Genomic DNA, 23,415 nt, shown 5'->3' on the forward strand with positions numbered 1-23,415 from the left:
CAAACCTGCAGCTGCTTCTTGACGCGCTCGTTCTTCTGCGCCTCGGTGACGCGCTCCTCCTCGCTGCGATGGTCGCTCACGCCCTCACTCAGCAGCTCGGCGCTCTCCTCGCCGTCACTCTCGTCCTGCTCGGGGGACGCCATGGCCGCCCTCAGCTCCTCGCGCGTCTTCTCCAGGTCGTCCTGCGCCGCCATGGCCTGCGGGGGGAAGGAGGCGGGGCCAGGCGTCATGACAACAAAAGGTGAGGCGGCAGGAAGTGGGCGTCACCTTGTGCTGCCACTGGGCGGCGTCCTCCTCCTTCTTCCTCTTGGCGTCCTCCAGCAAGGAGATCCTGGCGCTGAATTCTGCCAACTCAGCAGCCTGGCGAGGACAAGCAGCACTTTTCTACTTCCTGTCGCCACTTTTGGCCAAACTTCATTTACGTAGCGACACAAAAGTGCAAAATCAACAACAACATTTGACATTTGTCTTTTTGCAGTTCCATTTTAAATGACGTCTTATTGATTATTTCAATAAGACTTTTCATTCACGGGCAACAAAGTGCTGGACGCCAAAAAAATAAAAAACAAAAAGACTGATGGATAAATCACTTTTTTTAAAAGTCAATTTAAAATAAAAACCCTCAAGTTTTTATTTTTATTTTTATAGATTGACCCGTTCTAGAAACTAGCGCTCCATAAAAAAATTGAAATTAAATAAAAAAAATTCACATTCGACTCTTATTCATCCAGATTCTAAATCCATCCATCCATTTCTACCGCTTGTCCCTTTCGGGTTGGCGGGGGGTGCTGGAGCCTATCTCAGTTGCATTCAGGCGGAAGGCGGGGTACACCCTGGACAAGTTGCCACTTCAGCACAATCAAATCATCATTTTCAGAAATTGATTTGAAAAAAAAGTTGATTTTGTATTGACTCATTCTAAAAACTTCTGATGCACAAGAAAAAGTTTCACATTTGAATCCAAATTGGTATTCATCACGATTTTAAGTCGATTCATAATTTTCAAATTAATTTTTTTAATTATTACTTTTTTGGTTGACTCATTCTCAAAATAAGCGAAACTAGCGGCCCACAAAAAAAAATAAAAAACATGAAATTCACATCCGATTCTTATTAATCCAAAATTCTAAATCCATCCATCCATCCATTTCCTACCGCTTGTCCCTTTCGGGGTTGCTGCAACCAATTAATAATTTCCAGAAATGGATTTAAAAACATTTTTTGTGATGCACAAGAAAAAGATTCACATTTTAATCCAAATTCCTATTCATCGCGATTTTAAGTCGATTCATAATTTTCTAATGTTTTTTTAAAAATCATTATTATTTTTGGTTGACCCATTCTAAAAATGAGCGATGAACAACTCCCCCCCCCCAAAAAATGGATTCACATTAGAATCAAGATTCTTATTCATCCCAATTCTATATATTGTCGTAATTTTCATTTTTTATTTATTTTTTTACTTTTTATAGATTGACCCATTCTACAAACTAGCGGTCCATAAAAAAAAATTAAAATTAAATTTAAAAAATTCACATTCGATTCTTTTACATCCAGATTCTAATTGATTAAAAAAAAAATGTTGTATTGGCTCATTCTAAAAACTTGTGATGCACAAAAAAAGATTCACATTTGAATCCAAAATCTTATTCATCGCAATTTTAAGTTGATTCATATTTTCAAATGAATTTTTTTAATTATTACTTTTTTGGTTGACCCATTCTAAAAATGAGCGATGAACAACCCTCCCCCCCCTCCTTTTTAAATGCCCCATTCTGGAAATATCAGTGCACAAAAAAAATGTATTCACATTTGAATTGTGATTCTTATTCACCCTGATTCTAAATAGACTTTTCCATCTATTTATCTAAAAAAATAATAATTTTACCATATGCCCTTGAATTGCCGCCGGGTATATAGTACACACCTGCCTAGAATTACTGCCGGGTCAAACACGTTTCACAAAATATTATTTTTTATTAGCGCATGTCTAGAATTTCCACCGGGTCAAACTCGTCACGTCACAAGTGACACTTCACCTGTCATCATTTTCAAAATGGAGGAGGCTGATTTCAATCATTTGAAATCGCATAAAGGGAAGAAGATTAAGAGCTATTCAGTAGGATTTAAGGTCCAAGCTATTGAATATGCTAAAAAGAACAGTAAGCAGCTATGTTTTATTAATATACCGTAGCTGCGTGTGTCAAATATGAGTCATTAAATGACTCCCGCCTCCTGGTGGTAGAGGGCGCTAGTGATCCTTCTTGCGACTACTCGGCTGCAGAAGAAGTGACAACAAGCAGCAAGAGTGAGCAGCGATTGTTTACTTTTTCCTCTCGCTTGCACTTTTAACATGGAGGATTACATATCTAAAATAAAACAGTTTTCTAAACTGGACTTTCAATGGAAGCAGGAGGTAATAAAGGAAGATCTCCATCGAGACAGAGAGACTTTTAAAACTGAAGAAAGATAAGGAAGACTTCTATAAACAAGTTATGGATGCTTTTGATCAGAAGGAGCTGCGCATGGACTTCATTTATAAGTAAAGGTAAGACCATAATAAAACATTTTTAATTAAATGTGTTTTTCATGATGGTATCCTTACATCACACTCAAATTTATAAGCGCAGGCCTAAATTTACCGCATGCCTTTGGTAAACGCCGGAGTGACAAGAGGTTTTAAAATAATTAGCACCCCGGCGGGAATTCAAGGAAATACAGTAGGTAAAAAAAAAAAATAAAAACGTAAAAATATATATATTTTTAGTCCATCTCCATGCAGGCAGAAGGATCTTTTCTAAGCTGCTTCAAAAAGTTGCAATAATAATTATTGCACCAAATAATACATTCACTTGTGAGCAAAGATTCCCACTTTTGTTAGGACTACATTTAAAGTCATCTTTTTACACGATGTCATGGATGTAGTCCTGTGTGTGTGTGTGTGTGTGTGTGTGTGTGTGTGTGTGTGTGTGTACCAGCTGTTCCTGGGTCTTCATCTGGTCCTCGGCCTGCCTGGCGAGCGCCGCCTTGGCCTCCTCCGCCTCCAGCCTCTCCTTCTCCAGACGCTGGGCCTCCTCCTTGGCCCGCTGCCTCTCCTGCTCCAGTTCCAGGGCCTTGCGGGTCTGCTCCTCCAGTTCTGGACATCAGCAGCAGTTACAGCCGGGGGCCAGCAGGGGGCCCCACAGGAAGCGGCGGCCATCCCACCTGTCTGCGCCCGCCTCGTCTGCTCCTCGATGCGCCGCAGTCGCTCCAGCAGCTCGTCCTTCTCGCGCTCCATCCGCTGCTTCTCCTTCTCGGCCTGCTCGCGCTTCTTCTTCTCTTTCTCCAGCTGAGCTCTGCAGACACGTGACAACACAACACACCTGCTCAGAGTGCAGAGCAGGCAGGCAACAACAGGGACTGGTATTTCAAGTCAACTAAAGTGTGTGTGGCGCCCCCTGGCGTCATGGCAGCAGGTCTGCAGGTTCTTACCATACCAACTTGATTTGTAAAGGCCTTCAAAAAGAAGCACACTTGTAGAACAAAGTGCTGCACACCACAAAGGACAGACTAAAAAAGAACATTTAAAACAGAGGTAAAATACACATTGAAAAAGTAAATACAAATCATCCTAAGAACAATTTTTTAGCTAAAAAGCAGTTTAACAGTTTAAAGTCTCACGTTCTGGAGGATCATGTTGGTGCAACGCTGCCTCCTACTGGTCAGAAACACTCATTTCAACTCCACCCGGCAACAACAAAACTTAACTTGTCCACAAATGTGACTTAAGTGACATTAAAAAATAGGAATTTTAAAAGTGACTTTACACCATCTATTTAAAAGTGATCAAAAACAGGAAGTGTTTAGGGAAAGTATTCAGACCGCTTTTAAATGTTCTTCTCTCTGTTTCTTCGCAGCCTTTTGCTCCAAGTTCAAAACAAATGTAGAAATGTTTGCACATTCCTCAAAAAACAACACTAAAATAGCACAGTGTCATAAGTATTTGGACCTGGGGTGTCCAAACTACAGCCGGGGGTCTTCATAGTGGCCTGTGAGGCATCATGAGATTATTACAATCTATTTATTATAATAATTATTATGATAAAATATCTCAAAAGTCTGCCAACTTAAACACGTTTTTCTGATCAGTGACTTTCAATTTTTCCTTATATGACCCAATGCAAACAACCTTCCCTAGTCATGGTGGGGGTGGAAAAACAGGAGTGAGTACAGAAAGTAAATCAGACCCCTTTAAAATGGTCCTCTTTCTGTTTCATTGCAGCTGTTTGCTAAAATTTAAAAAAGCTCAAAACAAATTTAGAAATGTTTGCAGATTTCTCAAATAAGAAACACAAAAATACCACACTACAAACTGACAGAATTATATATATATATATATATATATATATATATATATATATATATATATATATATATTAATAAAAATTAAATATAAATAAGCATATAAATAAAACCCAGAAAAAGGAAAAAATTGAAATAAAACAAGAGGAAAAACAAACAACCATATAAATAAAAATAAAAGAATAGAAAAAAAATAGAATAACAGAAAAATAAAAAAGAGACGGAGAAAAAATAAATAAATAAAAAATTGAAAAAAATTAATAAAAATAAAGAGCAACCATAAGATAAAAGCATATATATACACCAGTATGTATATATATATATATATATATATATATATATATATATATATATATATATATATATATGTGTGTGTGCATATGTATATATATATATATATATATATATATATATATATATATATATATATATGTGTGTGTGTGTGTATATGTATATATATATATATATATATATATATATAAAAAGAAAGATGAAAATGTTACAAAAGTATATGAATAAACATTAAAAGAGGAAACAATGTGAAAAGGAGAAAAAGAAGTAGAAATATAAAAGAGAGAGTTAAAAGGAGTATAAAAGAGAAGCAGGTGAAAGAGACCTCTCCATCTGCTTGTGATGTTTCTCCTCTCTGGCCTGAGCTTTCATCTGCTGGACCTCGATGGTGTCGGGCTTCCTCCTCCTCATGTACAGCTCGTGGTTGCCCATGCACAGTGCCAGGATGCGCTTGTTGATGCGCAGGCGAGGCGCGTAGAACACAAAGTCCTGCAAACACCGCCGTTACAGCACCCGCGACACACACACACACACACACACACACACACACACACACACACACACAACTTACGGGAGACTTCTTGTCGATGGGCTTGATGACAAACTTCTTGTCGTTGAAGGAGATGTTGCGGATCTCGCTCCACGGGAAGCCGATCTTTGGCGACAGCCTGCGGGGGGGCGAGGTCGGCTTTGTCAAAATGGAGACATTTTGGAAAATTGTGCTTTGCGCTAAATTGAAATGATGCAAGCAAGTCATTTATTGCAATTCATTAAAAAAATTAAGAAAAAACGTTTGAAAAAGTCATAACATTAATGAACACAGACTAATCACAAAATGATGCTTATATGAAAAAAGACAGAATATCGGAATTATGCAAGCAAGCAATTTATTACAATTTATCCCCAAAAAAGTCAGGTTTAAAAAAAAAAAATCCGGCAATTATTGTTTACTACAATTAATTTAAAAAAAGTGTAAATTACTCCATTATTTTTTATTTATCACAATAATAAACACTGATTAATCAATAATAAATATAAATGATGTTATATAAAAGTGTGATTTAAAAAAAAATGCAAACTGTGATCGCATTAATCGTGGAGGAACACATATTCATCTCCAAAAAGTGTGATTTTTAAAAAGAATTTTGAACAAATATTTTGAAAAACTCACCACATTAAAGATGAATCAGGCAATTATGGATATATGAAAGGCTGCAAATTTAAAATATGCAAAAGAGTTATTTACTGCGACTAATCCAAAAAAAGTGTGATTTAAAAAAAAAAAAAAGAAACTGATCGCATCACGACTGTATAATGAATATGTTCCTTTTCGACTGTACTTAAATGCATTATAGACTGTATTTATGTTATTCACATGTGAATAATGCTGTATATTAGACTGTATTTATGTTATTCACATGTGAATAATGCTGTATATTAGACTGTATTTATATTATTCACATGTGAATAATGCTGTATAATAGACTGTATTTATGTTATTCACATGTAAAAAATACCTTGTCTATTGTGAGTAAAGTGTGGTGCTGAATTTCCCCCAGGGATCAATAAAGTACTTTCTATTCTATTTGTTAATCATGGATGTAAACACAGATTAATCACACAATTATGGCTATCAGAAAGGCGGTAAATTCAAATTAATTTACTGCCAAAAAGAAAAAGTGTAATAATACATTTAAAACATGCATGTTTTGACAGGACTATTTCCTTATTATCGTGTCAAGGAGTACTAACAGTACTCTTTACCACCGGCAGAGGGCGCCCTCGTCCCACGGATGCCATCCTAGAAGTTGTGAGAAAGTTGAATATAGTTGATGGAAATCACTTACTTGTCTTCGTGCTCGTAGATGTTGAGACCCAGGGCGTCCACACCCAACCACAGCTCCGTGCCCTTCTTGTTCTTGATCTCAAAGTAGTTGACGCCGTACATCTCCAAGTCCTGAGCGATCTTCAGGTACTCCATGACCGCGTCTTCCCTGCACACAAATAGTTTATAAGGCTGTCCAAAGTGCGGCTCAGTCCTCAACGCCTGCGCTAAAAGTCTCAAATATTAGTTAAAAAACATAAGAAGTGAAATAAAAGATCCAACAGGTGAAATTTAAGAAGAGCTGCAGGCAGTTTTTTTTTTTTAAACTGTCAATACTCGTAAAATAATAATGAATCAAAATAGATGTTATGAATGATTGACATATTTATGGCTTCACATAAAAATGTAATTTTGAAATATTTTCAGGGGAAAATATTGTATATTTTGTGTGTTTGCCATAAACAACTTCGGATAAAAAATGCATAAAACAAACAAAAACACCTACAAAAATAATAAAAACACAATTGACGGACGGATAGATCTGAAGTTGATCTAAAGTGAAAGTACAAAAAAATTTTTTTTTCCATTTATGGCCTATTTTTTAACACTTATGAGTGGGATCCCCAAGATTTTAAAGGAATTTATTTTACATTGCGATGAGGTGGCGACTTGTCCAGGGTGTACCCTGCCTTTCGCCCGATTGTAGCTGAGATAGGCACCAGCGCCCCCCGCGACCCCAAAAAGGAATAGGCGGTAGAAAATGGATGGATGGATATTTTACATTGTTCAAAAATAATAATGATTAAAAGTAATAATTAAAGGCTCTAATGACTTCCCATCAAATATTACACTAACATATTTATGGGGGAGAAAAAAGTATATCTTATTCATGTTTTATTCCATAAAATACAGGGTTTGAACAAAAATGGCATAAAACATAAAAATACATACAGCATATTTTGTGTGTTTGCCATAAAAAAGCCAAGATAAAAATTGCATAAAACAAACAAAAAACCATACAAAAATAATAAAAACATAATTGACGGATGGATGGATCTGAAGTTGATCTAAAGTGAAAGTACAAAAAAATAAAATCAAACATTTATGGCCTATTTTTTTAACACTTATGAGCGGGAGCCCCAAGATTTATGTGGAATTTATTTTACATTGTTCAAAAATAATAATGATTAAAAATCAATGTAATTGATTATTGACCGATTTAAGGCTCCAATGACTTCACATCAAATATTACACTAACATATTTTGGGGGGAAAATAGTATATCTTTTTTTTGTTTTATTCCATAAAAACAGGGTTTGAACCAAAATGGCATAAAACATAAAAAACAACTTGACTGTACATCGACAGACCCTAAACTTGATTGAGAGATTCCAGCATTGAATGAAAAAACACACACAAAAAAAAAACAAATATATGACTAATTAAAAAAAAAAAAAAGAATGATTGAGACGCTTCAAGGTCCCCGAGACCGAATTTGAGGGGATAAAAGTAAATGGATATATATAATGAACAATGAATATAATTGTATGTTCAGACTATGTGAGAGTGTGACTCCTACATTATTTACTTCCATGACCACCTCCTTCAAGTTTTGTAATCAATCAGAAACTTCAAGCAGCTAAAATGCACCAAACATGAATAAGCGTGGAGAGTATTTTGCATTTTTCCCATCATGCATTGCAGGGATTTAAATGGGTGTATTTCATTGTTCTATGGTGAATAGAAGTTTGTACAATATCCACAAAGTACAGCGAACAGGTCTTTTATTTTTTTTGCAACATGACTAGGGAAGTTGTTTGCATTGAGTCATATAAGTAAATGCTGCGCATAGCTTCATTCATAATATAATTTAATGTCATTGACCTGAAAAACTTGTTGTTTGCAACACACACACACACACACACACACGCACACACGCACACACTTTCTCTCACCTGAGCATGCTGTGGTGTTCCTCATGCCAGGTCTGTATTCTGTCCTCCCACTGCTCTTTTGTCAGCTTGTGTTGTTCTAGAACTCTGCAGCACAAACACACACCTCATGTCATCAGCACTAAAACAAGTCATTGTGCGACACAAACACAATATGTCGATTTTATCGATAAATTCTACTTTTTTGTCGCAGGAGATTCCATAGCTTTCGCCCTCTCCCCTTACTTCCCTAGCAGAGATGCACAAGCCCAGCAAAACATGGCTAATACTAATGCTAACGCTAACAAGACGTTTGTTCCAAAGAAAAGAAAAGAGTGACTTTGTCTCAGAAAGAGGAAGATTATAGAAAGGAACAGAAAAATAAGAAAGAGAAGAATAATAGAAAACCAAAAGGAAAATTAAGAAAGCATAAAAATAAAAATAAAGAGGAACAATAATAGAAATGCATAGAAATAAAAATGAGACAAAAATCATAGAAAAATATTTAAATAAAGGTAAGAAAGAGAAAACAGAACAAATACACAACAAGGAAGAGGAAAAAATATAAAAGCACAGAAATAAAATAAGAAAAATAATATTTAAAGAACAGAAATAGAGGTAAAAATAGAAGAGTATATAAACAAAATCAGGAAAAAGGAAAAAAAATTGAAAAGCATATGAATAACGAGAAAGAGGAACAATAATTTAAAAATAGAAATAAAAATAGGAAAGAAAAAAATAAGCATAAAAATAAAAATAAAGAGGAACAATAATAGAAATATTCAAGTCAAATATGTTATTAAAAAAACTGTTTTTTTTTCAAGAAAAAAAATCTTACAAATATTGTGAGAAAACAAGTATTTTTTTAGACAAATGCAATAATGTGAGAAATAAGTAATTTTTCAAGAATGGTGTGATTTTAAGTATGCCGTTTTACATGATGGAAGTCAGATATGTTGTGACAAAAAGTTGTAATGTTGGGAAAAAGAAGTCGTAAAATTTTGGGGGGAATATTCTGAGAAAAAAAAAATTTTACAAAACAAAATTATGAAATTCTACAAGATTAAAGTCAAATATATTATGAAAAAATAAAAATAAAAATATAGATATATTGTGAGATAAAGTTGTCATACAAACATTTTTAGGAATATTGACAATTATGTAATTTAGCAAGATTAAAGTCAAATATATTACGAAAAATAAATCTTTTTTTTTTAGAAAAATGTTTTAAAACAATTTTTACGAGTAGAACGCTATGGACGGCTAGAAGACGGAATGACATTTCTATTTCCTCTTGAAATGTTTGAAAATGAGCAAACTCTTCCAAAAACGGTGCCATAGCGAAAACGGTAACACGCCTTTTTTTAGTTGTTGTTGAAAACCATTTGTGTTATGGTCGTAAGCAAAGAAAAATCCATAAATGAGCCGCACCCTTTTATAGGCCGCAGGGTTCAAAGTGTAGGAAAAAAGTGGCAGCTCATCATTTGTATTCATTTGTTTCTTTCAAAAGAAGAGGGAGACAAAAGGGAGGACTATTGAGGAGAGAGGGAGCGCACCTTTGCGGCAACAGGCGGTCCGCAGCCAGGTAGCCCAGCTTGTGGAGCTCTTTGCTGTGGTCTCCGTACTTGGACTGCACGGCGTAGGAGGCCAGGAGCACGGCGCTCTCAGGGGGGCAGTAGTTCTCGTCGTTCAGTATGGCCTCCTTCACCTGCAAAACACACACACACACACACACACACACACACACACACACAGTTCTTTACGCCTTCCTTACGCCTTCCTTCCCCGGGCGATGTGGCGTGGCACCTGCAGGAAGAAGAGCCTCTGCGTGACCTCCTGGATGAGTTCCTCGGACACGTCCTCCGGAAAGAACTTGGCCCTGAACTTGAACTGCAGAGGGTTCTCCTTCTTCACGTCCTGCTGCGTCACCTGGACAGACCCACACCACAGGTGACGTCGCGCCCCCAGGGTGACGTCGCGCCCCCAGGGTGACTTCCCGCCCCCAGGGTGACGTCGCGCCCCCAGGGTGACGTCCCGCCCCCAGGGTGACGTCCCGCCCCCAGGGTGACGTCCCGCCCCCAGGGTGACGTCCCGCCCCCAGGGTGGCTCGGACCCGGGCGGACCTCACCTTCTTGTTGAGCTTCAGCCACGTCACGTAGCCTTTGCTGTCGGTGTACTGCAGGCCGAAGAACCACACCTCCCTCAGGCCCACCGTCTTCACCACCTGCGGGGACACAAAGGGGGGGCAATATTGAAAAAATATATTTGAAGAAAAAAAGTTCGCCATTTTACATAATTCAAGTCAAATACTTAAAAAAAACTTTATTTAAAAAAAAAAAAAAAAAAAAAAGACTAATATTGTGAGAAGAATTGTCATACAATATTTTTTAGGAATATTGAGATAAAATAAATACATTTACAAGACACAATTATGTAATTCAACAAGATTAAAGTCAAATATATTATGAAAAAAAAACTTTTTTTTTTTTTAGAAAAAAAGTTTTCATTTTAAGAAAAATGTATGTCATTTTACATAAAAGTCAAATACTAACAAAAAGTCATTTCATTTTTTTTTTAAATATTGTGACAAAAAGTTGTCATTCAATATTTTTGGGGAATATTGAGAAAAAATAAATAAATGTACGAGACAAACATATGTAATTTAACAAGATTAAAGTCAAATATATTATGAAAAAATACAACTTTTTTTTTTTTTTAGAAAAATTTTTCATTTTCAGAAAAAAGTACGTCATTTAACATGAATAGAATAGAATAGAATGAACTTTATTGTCATTATATTTGCATATAAGGAGATTAAAGACTCCAACTTAAGGTGCGGTAGTGGGAACAAATATGGGGTGAAATAAATGACATAAGAGGTAATAAAGGAAAAACTAACAATTGAAATAAACAGACTACTATCCAATAAAAATAATAAGCAATTCTGTACAATATACAAAACACTATAGAAGTACAAAATGCAAATACTGTACAATATACAGAGCAAGACAGGAGTACCGAAGTAATAAATAACAATCAGTGAAATTAACAATGAAAGTCATATATTGTGACAAAAAGTTGTCAAACAATATTTTTGGGAATATTGACCATTTTTTTTATATATGCACAAGACAAAAGTATGTAATTTAACAAGATGAAAGTAAAATATATTATGAAAAAAAAAATTTTTTTTTATTTTTTTATTTTTAGAAAAAAGTTTTCATCTTCAGAAAAAAAAACATATGTCCGTTTACATGAAAGTCAAATACAAAAAAAAAAGTTAGCACATTTTTTTTAATACTGTGAAAACAAAAATTGCCATACAATATTTTTGGGGAATATTGAGAAGAAAAAAAACAAATGTACAAGACTAAAGTATGTCATTTAACAAGATGAAAGTCAAATATATTAAAATTTTAATTTTAAGAAAAAAGTACGCCATTTTACAAGATTACAGTCAAATATATTATTATTATTATTTATTTATGTATTTAGCTGAGATAGGCGCCAGCGCCCCCTGCGACCCCGAAAGGGAATACGCGGTAGAAAATGGATGGATGGATGGAAAAGTGAGTTATATTGTAGAACAATATTTCAGTGCAGAAATTTGAGATAAAAGTTGAGATTTTAGGGAAACAAAAATTTGAATAAATAAAAACGTCCAACTAGAAAGTCCATGTGACTTTTGCAAAAGTGCACTAGAATACAGAGCAGAGTTGTTTACAGCAACAGGAGGACTCCGTAAATACTGAAACTTCCTTCTAGTCTACGGACCATTAGAGTGGTCCACCACATTCTGATGTCCTAGAAAGGAAAAGGTGGCTAATTGTCGGTCATTGAGTGGTCAATGTCAACATTCCTTGTAAGAAAAGCCTAGCTGTTGTAGTCTTAAGAGAAAACTGATACCATCTTTAACAATAGGCCTTTATGCAACACACATATTGTTACCCCGACGTCTGCTAACCTGCGATCTGGCTGCTTTATCACACACACACACACGCACATGCACACGCACGCACGCACACACGCACGCACACGCACACACACACACACACTTGTTGTCTTTCCTTGTTGAAACCTTTGATTGAAAGCGTAACAATGCAGAAAGCCGCACACAGGAAGACACAAAGAGGTCTTTGTGGGTCCTGTGTTGGACAGAACCAGAAGCCGCCCAGACCCGACCAAGAACCTACTGGCACACATATCCAGTGTGCAAGGAACAACAAAGGATGACTCAGAGGGATTTTTGGGGGGAGAAAAGCACTTGGTTGTGTGTGTGTGTGTGTGTGTGTGTGTGTGTGTGTGTGTGTGTGTGTGTGTGTGTGTGTGTGTGTGTGTGTGTGTGTGTGTGTGTGTGTCTCACCTGGTCAAAGAGCTGCTTGCCTGTGGTGTTGGGCTGGATGGCAAACTCCAGCTCAGCATCCATGGTGGTAACGCGGACGTTCGTCTGCGCCACAAAAAAAAGAAGAAGCAATAATTCAATTCAAAAGCATTCTTGTAATATCATTATTTGCTACATAGATGACAAAAAACTCATTTTAAAGACAGGTTACAAAAGGTTGTGATGTAGTATTTTTTTATTTTAAATAATTTTGCAAAAAACTCTGATGAAAACGTTTTCATATTTTTATTATAGGGCATTGCGTGTAGAATTTTGAGGAAAAAAATAAATGTATTCCATTTTCTAATAAAGCTGTAACATAAAACGTGGGAAAAGGGATTTTGACGTTTTTATTTTTGAGAAATTTGCCTTCACGGTGGCAGAGGGGTTAGTGCGTCTGCCGCACAACACGAAGGTCCTGCAGTCCTGGGTTCAAATCCAGGCTCGGGATCTTTCTGTGTGGAGTTTGCATGTTCTCCCCGTGAATGTGTGGGTTCCCTCCGGGTACTCCGGCTTCCTCCCACCTCCAAAGACATGCACCTGGGAATAAGCCCCTCCCACCTCCAAAGACATGCACCTGGGGATAGGCCCCTCCCACCTCCAAAGACATGCACCTGGGGATAGGTTGATTGGCAACACTAAATGGTCCCTAGTGTGTGAATGTGAGTGTGAATGTTGTCTGTCTATCTGTGTTGGCCCTGCGATGAGGTGGCGACTTGTCCTGGGTGTACCCCGTCTTCCGCCCGATTGTAGCTGAGATAGGCGCCAGCGCCCCCCGCAACCCCAAAAGGGAATAAGCAGTAGAAAATGGATGGATGGATGGAAGAAATTTGCCAAAATTATTTAAAAAAAAATATTTACGTTGTCATTATGAGGTGTTGTGTGTACAATTTTGAGGGGAAAAAATAATTTATTTGATTTTGTAGTAAGGCTGTAACATAAAAGTGAATACTGATGCCACACATGCATGTGTACACTGTCGTTATGGGGAATTGTGTGTACATCAGGACAAACATGAATTTATTCCACTATGCAATAAGGCTGTAACACACAATGCTTTAATCATTTTCTGTTTTTTTTTTTTTGGTGGGGGAGGGGGTCAGAAAAAATGTTGGTAATGTCGTGAGAAAAAAAAAATACATTTTTGTTTGTTTTTTAGAAAAATGCAATATTGTGAGAAACAAATCATTTTACAAGAATTGTGTGTAAATATTTAAAAATATATATATTCGAAGAAAAAAGTATGTCATTTTACATGATGAAAGTCAAATACTAAAAAATGAAAAATTAATTAATGTATGAATTATATAAGTCGGTCTTTAAAATGCTATTTATAACATTCACATGTTCATCAACCTAATAAACACAAAGCAATCCAACAATTAGGAGAGAAATGTACAAAACAATTCAAAAGACATTCACATTCAACAAAAAATGAATAAAAGCAACAATATAAATAATAATAATAATCATTTTTACCTAAAACATTCTGAGAAAAAAAAAAAAAAAAAATGTGAAAAACACCGCAATTAGCACCGCAATCAATAATAATAATAATAATAATAATAATAATTATTATTATTATTATATCACTTTAATTGTTTCATGTTTTTAATCCAAAACATTATTAAAAAAATAAAATAAAAAATATATATATATATTTTTAATCTTTTTAAAATTATGAATCAATTAAGAATGGGAATAAATAAAAATCATGATTTGCACACCACAGTATGAATAATAATAATAATGTCAATAATAGTTGTTTCATGTTTTTAAAACAAAACATTTTTCTTAAAAAAACAATCAATAAAAAAAAAATGTTAATTCATTTTTGAAAATTATGAATCGAGGAAGAATCGAAAGAAATTAAAATTGTTATTTGGATGTGAATGTTTTTTTTTTTTTGAGCACCCAAGTACCAAAATAGTTGTTTTTTGTTTTTCAATACAAAACATTTTTCCTAAAAAAAAAAAATAGTAGTACAATTTTTTTTTTAAATTCATTCTCCAAAATTATGACTCAATCAACAAAAAAAAGAAAAAAAAAAGCAATTAGGCTGTAAATTCAATTTTTACATCCCACTATAAATAATGATATCAATATTACTTATTTGTTTTCGATCTGGATTTTCATTTAAAACATTTCAAACAAAAACAACAAACTATTATTTCATAAAATAGATTCTTGATAACAACGAATCTACCAAAAAAAATGCAGTAGTTTGATGCTAACATACATTGGCTTCGCTATTGACATGCTACTGGTTAGCTTTGGCGGTTTCAACGCCTGCAAATGTGTTCATGAAAACTACAACTAAGATGCACGTTACAATCTAACCGCTGGTGTGTAACACGCACATTACTTGCAGGACTAACACTTTTTAGGACACAACAAAACACCATCAAGTGTACTCTACCTTCTTGGCCTTGTAATTGCAACTTAATACTTGCAAATGAGACTCAGAAATGTGATCATGAAACTTTTAGAATGTTGCAAGAAAAAATACTTTATTATCAAAAACAATATTTATTAATCAGTATTCAATAAATTACTTATTTAACCAAATTGATAATAATTTATTAATAAGGAGATTTATTAACACACACAAAAGTACTAAAATTTGGTATCGTTGGGGAGCAGTATCGACTCCCAGATACACCGTGCTTAGATACGTGTCAACTGTCATACTCGTTTTGTTTCCTGTGTGTGTGTGTGTGTGTGTGTGTGTGTGTGTGTGTGTGTGTGTGTGTGTGTGAGCGTGGCCATATGTTGCCTTAATTCAAGGTCACTATGTGTGTATGCTTCACTGCAGCTTGTTGATAAGGTTTCCACGGTAGCAAACAAAGAATACTTGAATGTGTGTGTGTGTGTGTGTGTGGGGGGGGGGGGGGGGGGGGGCGCCAGGAAGCTCTTCCTGTTAGTCTGTGCTTGCAATGTGAGGATGACCTCTAGCACACAGTAACTATTATTCTTTGACACCAATATTTTTAATAATAACTTCAAAGTCATGAACCAATCACTAATCGTCAAGATGTAAAATGTCAATTCTTTAACTTTTTATTTGATCTCGCCCTCTTCCTGGTCTGAGAGTACCAGCCCGCACGCACGCACCCGCGCTGAGATGATTTGTATTATGTTATGGAGTGAACTTACTGCCAAAACTCCAAAAACACACAAAAATTGTTCCACAAACACACAAAAGAAAACATGTTATTGGTATTGAGCGAAACGAGTTATTTTACTAGAATTGTGCGTAAATATTTAAAAATGTATAATTTTAAGAGTAAAGTACGCCATTTTACATGATGAAAATCAAATATATTGCAAAAAAAAGTAATTTCAATAAAAAGATGCAATATTGTGAGAAAAAGTTGTCATACAAGAATTTTTAGGAATATTTTTTGGGGAAAAAATACAAGACAAAATTTGTACAATTTTATAAAATTAAATTTAAATATTTAATGAAAATAATTGCATAATTTTTTTTTTTTTTTTAAAACGCAACATTGTGAGAAATAAGTTATTTTTTAAAGTTTTACTTTGAAGAAAAAGGTAAGTAAGCATTTGCAAGTAGAAAAACAAATGTCTTCCAGTTTAAACTTTTGGCACTTTTTGTTCCACACGCGTAATTCTTCGTTTCTCACCGGCAGGATACGTAACTCGCACTCTACCACTGCAGGTGGCGCTGCAGAGTCAATTTAAAGCACCCCCAGATCTGCATCAGTGTCGTCAATTACATAAGTAACGCCTGGTGGAATGCTAACACTAAGATACCCTGTTTTATAGAGCAGAAGACACTACATTTTACAATAAAAAATCAACATTTCATGTATTAGTCGCACCAGACTAGAAGTCGCAGATATAAACCTTTTGAAATGACTTATTTACATAGACATATTCTCTAAATGTTTATTTACATACCTTAATTGTTACCAAAACGGGGACTGTAACAGGGCTGTAAAACGGATGATCAAACAAAACAGAAGTCATGGTCCTGGACCCACGAGCTGAACAAGCTAGCTCTCCAATCAGCTAAACAGACTCAATAACTTCACAATGACGTTTTGGAGAATTTACTGAGGAATTTGTGAAAGTGAAACCATACATAAAGAATGCCGTTGTAAGTTAATAATACTAACACAGACACTTGTAATCCCGTAAGCATAATAGCTAATGACGCTTGATTACATTACCATAGCACGCACAAATATACAATCTTACAGACATCACACATGAGAAGGTTTAGTAGGTATGAATGCTTTAAGTTATATTGTAAACCTTACAAACGTAGCTTGGAGTGACGAATGAAGAACCCATACGAGTAGGAATGACACTTCTACTTCCGGCACGTTGCAGTAAGCAAACTTGTCCAAAAGATGGCGCCATAGCACAAACAACAACACAACTTTTCAGTGTGTATTCTTGGTTTTTTGAAAGGTATTCACATGATGGTCGTTAGCAAAGAAGAGTCCATAAATTAGCCGCACCGTGTTATAAACCGCATGGTTCAAAGTGTAAGAAAAAAGTAACGGCTTATAGTCCGGACTTTGCGGTAGTTTCAGGTGCAGGTCTTTAATGAGCAAACTGCTTGGACTCCGAATGTGTGACTGCAGGAGAAAGCTGAATGCCGTTGAAGGATCATTCATTTCCCCAACGGTCAATGCGGGACAGTTCTTCGAACACTCGTCCTTAATCTGGATGACGGCGGTGAAAGAGCTTGTCGGGCGTCCCAGAGACTCGGACAGACGGGATGAGGATGTCCGTCAGGATTATCCAGATTGTCTAATGAGTTAGCGAGGAAAGAGTGAGGAGTGACAGCATGGGAGAAAGACTACAAAGTGGGTGGTTCCACAAGGTTGTGGATAGGATACAAGGCGTGTGTCATACGTAGAGTTGCTGCAGCGAGTCCTTCTGGAGACATTAGGACCACCCGGTGACTCTGTTTGTGTGTAGCAGTCCGCACTCAGACAGCCATCATTAAAAGCACCTTGCTGCTAAGCTGCTTAACAGGCTTGGAGGGCAACAGCGGCCATGATACAAAAACAAGATTGAAAAAGAATGCGGTTCTGGAGTTTAGCAGCGATACAAGTCAGGTTGATGCCTCGGTAGTTGTCTGGTTTCAAGAGGTCTCCAGATTTGGATTATTTTGAAGAGAGACCACAGGTCAGGTAGCTTGTTGCCTAGCAAGGCAAACTTGCAGACCTCAAGCAAGCTGTTGTCGAGACCACACCTCTTTAGGACCTCAGGAGATATGCCGTCCAACCCAGCAACCACAGCCCGGATTTCCACTGAATGCCAAACAGCCGAGGAACCAGCACACATCAGGCAGCGGACTCTTTCCATTTTTACTCAAGTCAAATGTATCCGTTTCCACCGCACCCGGAACATCAGCAACATGCCGTTGCCGTTCCACATTACAAGTCAGGCAGATGCCCTGGTTTCAAGACGTCTCCAGATTTGGATTATTTTGGAAAGAAACCACAGGTCAAGTAGCTTGTTGCCTAGCAAAGCAAACTTGCAGAACTCAAGCAAGATATTGTCGAAACCACACTTCTTTAAGACCTCGGGAGACATGCCGTCCAGCACAGCAACCTTAGCCCAGATTTCCACTGAATACCAAACAGCCGAGGAACCAGCACACATCAGGCAGCGGACTCTTTCCATTTTTACTCAAGCCAAATGTATCCGTTTCCACCGCACCCAGAACGTCAGCAACATGCCGTTGCCGTTCCACATTACAAGTCAGGCAGATGCCCTGGTACTTGTCTGGTTTCAAGACATCTACAGATTTGGATTATTTTGGAAATAGACCACAGGTCAAGTAGCTTGTTGCCTAGCAAGGCAAACTTGCAGAACTCAAGCAAGATATTGTCGAAACCACACTTCTTTAGGACCTCGGGAGACATGCCGTCCAACCCAGCAACCTTAGGCCAGATTTCCACTGAATGCCAAACAGCCAACGAACCGGCACACGTCAGGCAGCGGACTCTTTCCATTTTTACTCAAGTCAAATGTATCCGTTTCCACCGCACCCGGAACATCAGCAACATGCCGTTGCCGTTCCACATTACAAGTCAGGCAGATGCCCTGGTTTCAAGACGTCTCCAGATTTGGATTATTTTGGAAAGAAACCACAGGTCAAGTAGCTTGTTGCCTAGCAAAGCAAACTTGCAGAACTCAAGCAAGATATTGTCGAAACCACACTTCTTTAAGACCTCGGGAGACATGCCGTCCAGCACAGCAACCTTAGCCCAGATTTCCACTGAATACCAAACAGCCGAGGAACCAGCACACATCAGGCAGCGGACTCTTTCCATTTTTACTCAAGCCAAATGTATCCGTTTCCACCGCACCCAGAACGTCAGCAACATGCCGTTGCCGTTCCACATTACAAGTCAGGCAGATGCCCTGGTACTTGTCTGGTTTCAAGACATCTACAGATTTGGATTATTTTGGAAATAGACCACAGGTCAAGTAGCTTGTTGCCTAGCAAGGCAAACTTGCAGAACTCAAGCAAGATATTGTCGAAACCACACTTCTTTAGGACCTCGGGAGACATGCCGTCCAACCCAGCAACCTTAGGCCAGATTTCCACTGAATGCCAAACAGCCAACGAACCGGCACACGTCAGGCAGCGGACTCTTTCCATTTTTACTCAAGTCAAATGTATCCGTTTCCACCGCACCCGGAACATCAGCAACATGCCGTTGCCGTTCCACATTACAAGTCAGGCAGATGACTCGGTACTTGTCTGGTTTCAAGACGTCTCCAGATTTGGATTATTTTGGAAAGAAACCACAGGTCAAGTAGCTTGTTGCCTAGCAAAGCAAACTTGAAGAACTCAAGCAAGATATTGTCGAAACCACACTTCTTTAAGACCTCGGGAGACATGCCGTCCAGCACAGCAACCTTAGCCCAGATTTCCACTGAATACCAAACAGCCGAGGAACCAGCACACGTCAGGCAGCGGACTCTTTCCATTTTTACTCAAGCCAAATGTATCCGTTTCCACCGCACCCGGAACGTCAGCAACATGCCGTTGCCGTTCCACATTGCAAGTCAGGCTGATGCCCTGGTACTTGTCTGGTTTCAAGACATCTCCAGATTTGGAATATTTTGGAGAGAGACCACAGGTCAGGTAGCTTGTTGCCTAGCCAGGCAAACTTGCAGAACTCAAGCAAGATGTTGTCGAGACCACACTTCTTTAGGACCTCAAGGGGTATGCTGTCCAGGCCAGCAGCCTTACTCCAGAAGTCCACTGAATGCCAAACGGCCACGGCCTGGCACACACCAGGCGGAGAACTCTTTCTGTTTTTATTCAAGCCAAATTTCCACCGCACCCAGAACGTCAGCAACATGCCGTTGCCATTCTGCATTTCAGCACTAAAGACACGCAAAGCTTCTGTTTCTGTCCGACGCCGCTACAAATCCCTTCAATTTAGCCAAAATCTGCTAGTGTCGGACAGGAAGTCATGCAAAAACACAACTTAAAGCATTTGGTTTACATTTGAAATAAAATATTCCGTGTTAGGGCGGACGGTATTTCAAACTTTGCAAGGTCCTAAAGAAGTCAACCTGTTCAAGGTTTTCAGACTTCATTTCATCTTGTTGACACAAGTGGATTAGGACATGCTGATTCCGGAGGTCCAAAATCAAAGAATAATGTACAGGCATATCCCGGGCAGCTATATGGGGATATGCGGGTCTGTGTCAAATATCAGCTGGTACGGAGACTGGGCAAACAGAGGACTGGTTGTGTGACACGCTCGCCAGGGACGATGGTACTGTTGTGTCGTTTGCCGCAACAAATAAAGTGGTTCATCTAGGCAGGACCAAATTTAGTTCCTTTGCTCCTCTGGAAGGACAGAATAAACGTTTTCAGCGTGCGCAGGTAGACAGATAGTTACCAAGTTTAGTTGATGATTGATGTTCCTTCTTTTGAGTTATTTTTCTTCCTTACTTGTATTTCTTTATAAGTCTTCCTTTATTTGGGATTGTAAGACCGAAAATATAAACATTGCAAAATTATAACAGTACTTTGTGTATGTTAAATAAATAAAATGGAAGGTTTTGTGTTAAACGCGCACAAGTAACATTACACGCGTGGTTTAACACGATTAAACCTAAGGTGTAGATTTAGCGCCCTTTTCTGGTCAAATTCAGCTCTACATGGATTTAAGTTTTGCTGGCCAGAGTTGAACAGTCAAAGCAAAATGAGCACGAATGGAAATATAAAAGTCAGCAATTTACAAAACATTCATACTTTGTTGTCCGGTCGCTGTTACAAGTCAGATTATCCCGATTTTGAGGGTTTTTTTCAGGGTCGATAATGAGTAGTCTTCTTCTGTGACACATAGGCCTCACAGATGCTCCCCGCAGGGTGGCGGGTGGACTGAATACTTGATCAACCCTTGTTTGGAATGGTTTCATGGAGACTATTTGGAAGTTGCTCGGCCACCAGTTGAATAGTCCTGATTTAGTGGGCTGGGCTTATCACCGGTGGGCTCTAGTGTGGTAAACCAGGGTTTTAAATACCCTGGTTTTCCAGACTATAGAGCGCACCGGTCTAAAAGCCCAGTCCGCTATTCAACTGGTGGCAGAACAACACCCAAATAGTGTGGAAGTTGTTGGTCCCAAGGGGACGATCAACATGTGCAATATGGATCAGTAATGTAGGACATCTACTGAAAAGCACGCAAACACTAACTAACTCACCCAGGGGCGAATAAAAAGGTGATATTATTATGGGATGTCGCAACACACCGCAGCTCTTATTATTTTCCCATCAGGTGAAGAGGAAACGATCAAGTTGCTTCTGTGCCAGGCGTTGTGTTGCAGGCTTTTATCAAATGAAAGAGGAGATAAAGATAAGCGGGGACAAGGCCAGCACATTCATGTGTGTCTAACTGCCTTTCAACATCCCGCCAGGGGGACGCCATTAAAAGGCCACCTGAGGGGGGGCGCCGTGGTGCGGACTCGCTGTTGCAGGAGACAAGAAGGGCCAACAAAGACCAGGACTTTACGGCCCTTGGGGGGCGGGGGGTTTGTCGGCTGCTACGTGGCTAACGAGCTAGCAGACATGTTTTTCACAGGCGTAGCTACACAATACACAGCGTGGGTAGTGAAAGGGCGTCGTGTGTGTGTGTGTGTGTGTGTGTGTGTGTGAGGTCAGGGATATAATGTAACCAGAGTGGGAGTTCCCCTTAAGGCAGCTTGGGTGTCCAAGGTGAACAAAGTTCCTCTCTCTCTCCTTCAGGCTTTGTGTGACGCTTTCTCCACACACACCCACCCTGACCACCTTGTTTCTCACTCATGTTTGGCCCTAGCAAAGAGAAGGTAGTCAGTGAAGGCTGCAGAACATTGAGATGGTATACGGCTGAAAACTGTATCACGATATATGTGTTTGATATCAGTCAATATTGATAATTATTGATATTTTTATGACCTCTAGAAAATAAGGAGCAGGGGAAAAATATATTTCATTTGAAATGTAACTTCCTCTGATTATAATCCCCCAGCTATCAAGGCAGGAAGGAAATGTCACCACAAGCATGGAAAACACTCAAATAATGTCAACAAATTAGTAAAATCACATTGAAGACTGAACAATAAGCTCTTAAAAAATAAAGAATGTGTAATAAATGCTTCCCGAAGTGTAATGAAATAGTGCAAGGTGTGAACTTGTAAACAGAGAACCCTGAGAAGAACTATTTTCTGCAGGTTTAGTGGCAGGAATTTACAGCTGTAGGGTTTCCCCTTCATGTAAATCATCGCAGCGATGCGCCGTTGCAAAATATTAGCCGCCAAACCTTAAGAATTAGTAAACAAATTAAAGTCCAGAAGAAGACAGTGTATGACGCTCATTGTAACATTTATTGACAACAACCAGCCTAATTTCCACTCTTATCCCCTCCGTGCTCACACGTCTCACTCCTGGACACACAAACACACTTCCTCACACGTCCATGGGAAGGTGAACAAAGTGCTTCTCTCTCCTTCTCGCTTTCTGTGACGCTTTCTCCACACACACCCACCCTGACCACCTTGTTTCTCACTCATGTTTGGCCCTAGCAAAGAGAAGGTAGTCAGTGAAGGCTGCAGAACTTAGAGCTGGCATACGGCTGAAAACTGTATCACGATATATGTCTTTAATATCAGTCAATATTGACAATTAATGAAATTTTTATGACCTATAGAAAATAAGGAACAGGAGAAAAACATATTTCATTTGAAATGTAACTTCCTCTGATTATAATCCCCCAGCTATCAAGGCAGAAAGGAAATGTCACAAGCATGGAAAACACTCAAATAATGTCAGCAAAATAGTAAAATCACATTGAAGACTGAACAATAAGCTCTTAAAAAATAATGAATATGTAAGAAAATAGTGCAACGTGTGAAAATGTAAACAGAGAAACCTGAAAATAACTATTTTCTGCACAATTAGTGGCAGGAAATTTCAGCTGTAGGGTTTCCCCCTCACGTAAATGATTGTGGCGATGCACCGTGGCAAAATATTAGCCGCCACACCTTCAAAATGTGTTGTTGTTTTTTTACATGTAAAAAAAGTCAAGTTACATAATGTGTTGTGGCGTCCAGAAGAAGACACGCTCATTTGAACTTTTATCGCCAACTGCCAGCCTA

At 38.1% G+C, this 23,415-nt stretch overlaps 1 protein-coding gene across 3 annotated transcripts in view; it reads right to left on the reverse strand.

Annotated features, from left to right (window-relative positions):
- LOC133564116 (radixin-like) overlaps positions 1 to 23,415 on the reverse strand; it is a 33,427-nt gene that overhangs the window by 2,315 nt on the left and 7,697 nt on the right. Inside the window, exons 3-14 of one of the 3 annotated variants that reach the window (XM_061918242.1) lie at positions 12,751 to 12,834; positions 10,516 to 10,611; positions 10,194 to 10,316; positions 9,944 to 10,095; positions 8,412 to 8,495; positions 6,480 to 6,626; positions 5,204 to 5,300; positions 4,958 to 5,121; positions 3,205 to 3,335; positions 2,976 to 3,136; positions 268 to 360; positions 6 to 182 (exon numbers count right to left, since the gene is read on the reverse strand). In XM_061918242.1, the coding sequence (XP_061774226.1) occupies positions 6 to 182; positions 268 to 360; positions 2,976 to 3,136; positions 3,205 to 3,335; positions 4,958 to 5,121; positions 5,204 to 5,300; positions 6,480 to 6,626; positions 8,412 to 8,495; positions 9,944 to 10,095; positions 10,194 to 10,316; positions 10,516 to 10,611; positions 12,751 to 12,834 (1,509 nt within the window). Of the gene's footprint in view, positions 1 to 5; positions 198 to 267; positions 361 to 2,975; positions 3,137 to 3,204; positions 3,336 to 4,957; positions 5,122 to 5,203; positions 5,301 to 6,479; positions 6,627 to 8,411; positions 8,496 to 9,943; positions 10,096 to 10,193; positions 10,317 to 10,515; positions 10,612 to 12,750; positions 12,835 to 23,415 lie in introns of those variants that run through there. The other 2 variants (XM_061918241.1, XM_061918243.1) reach the window with 2 other exon arrangements.

The sequence above is a fragment of the Nerophis ophidion genome, linkage group LG13 (assembly GCF_033978795.1).
Source record: "Nerophis ophidion isolate RoL-2023_Sa linkage group LG13, RoL_Noph_v1.0, whole genome shotgun sequence".
NCBI lineage: Eukaryota > Metazoa > Chordata > Actinopteri > Syngnathiformes > Syngnathidae > Nerophis > Nerophis ophidion.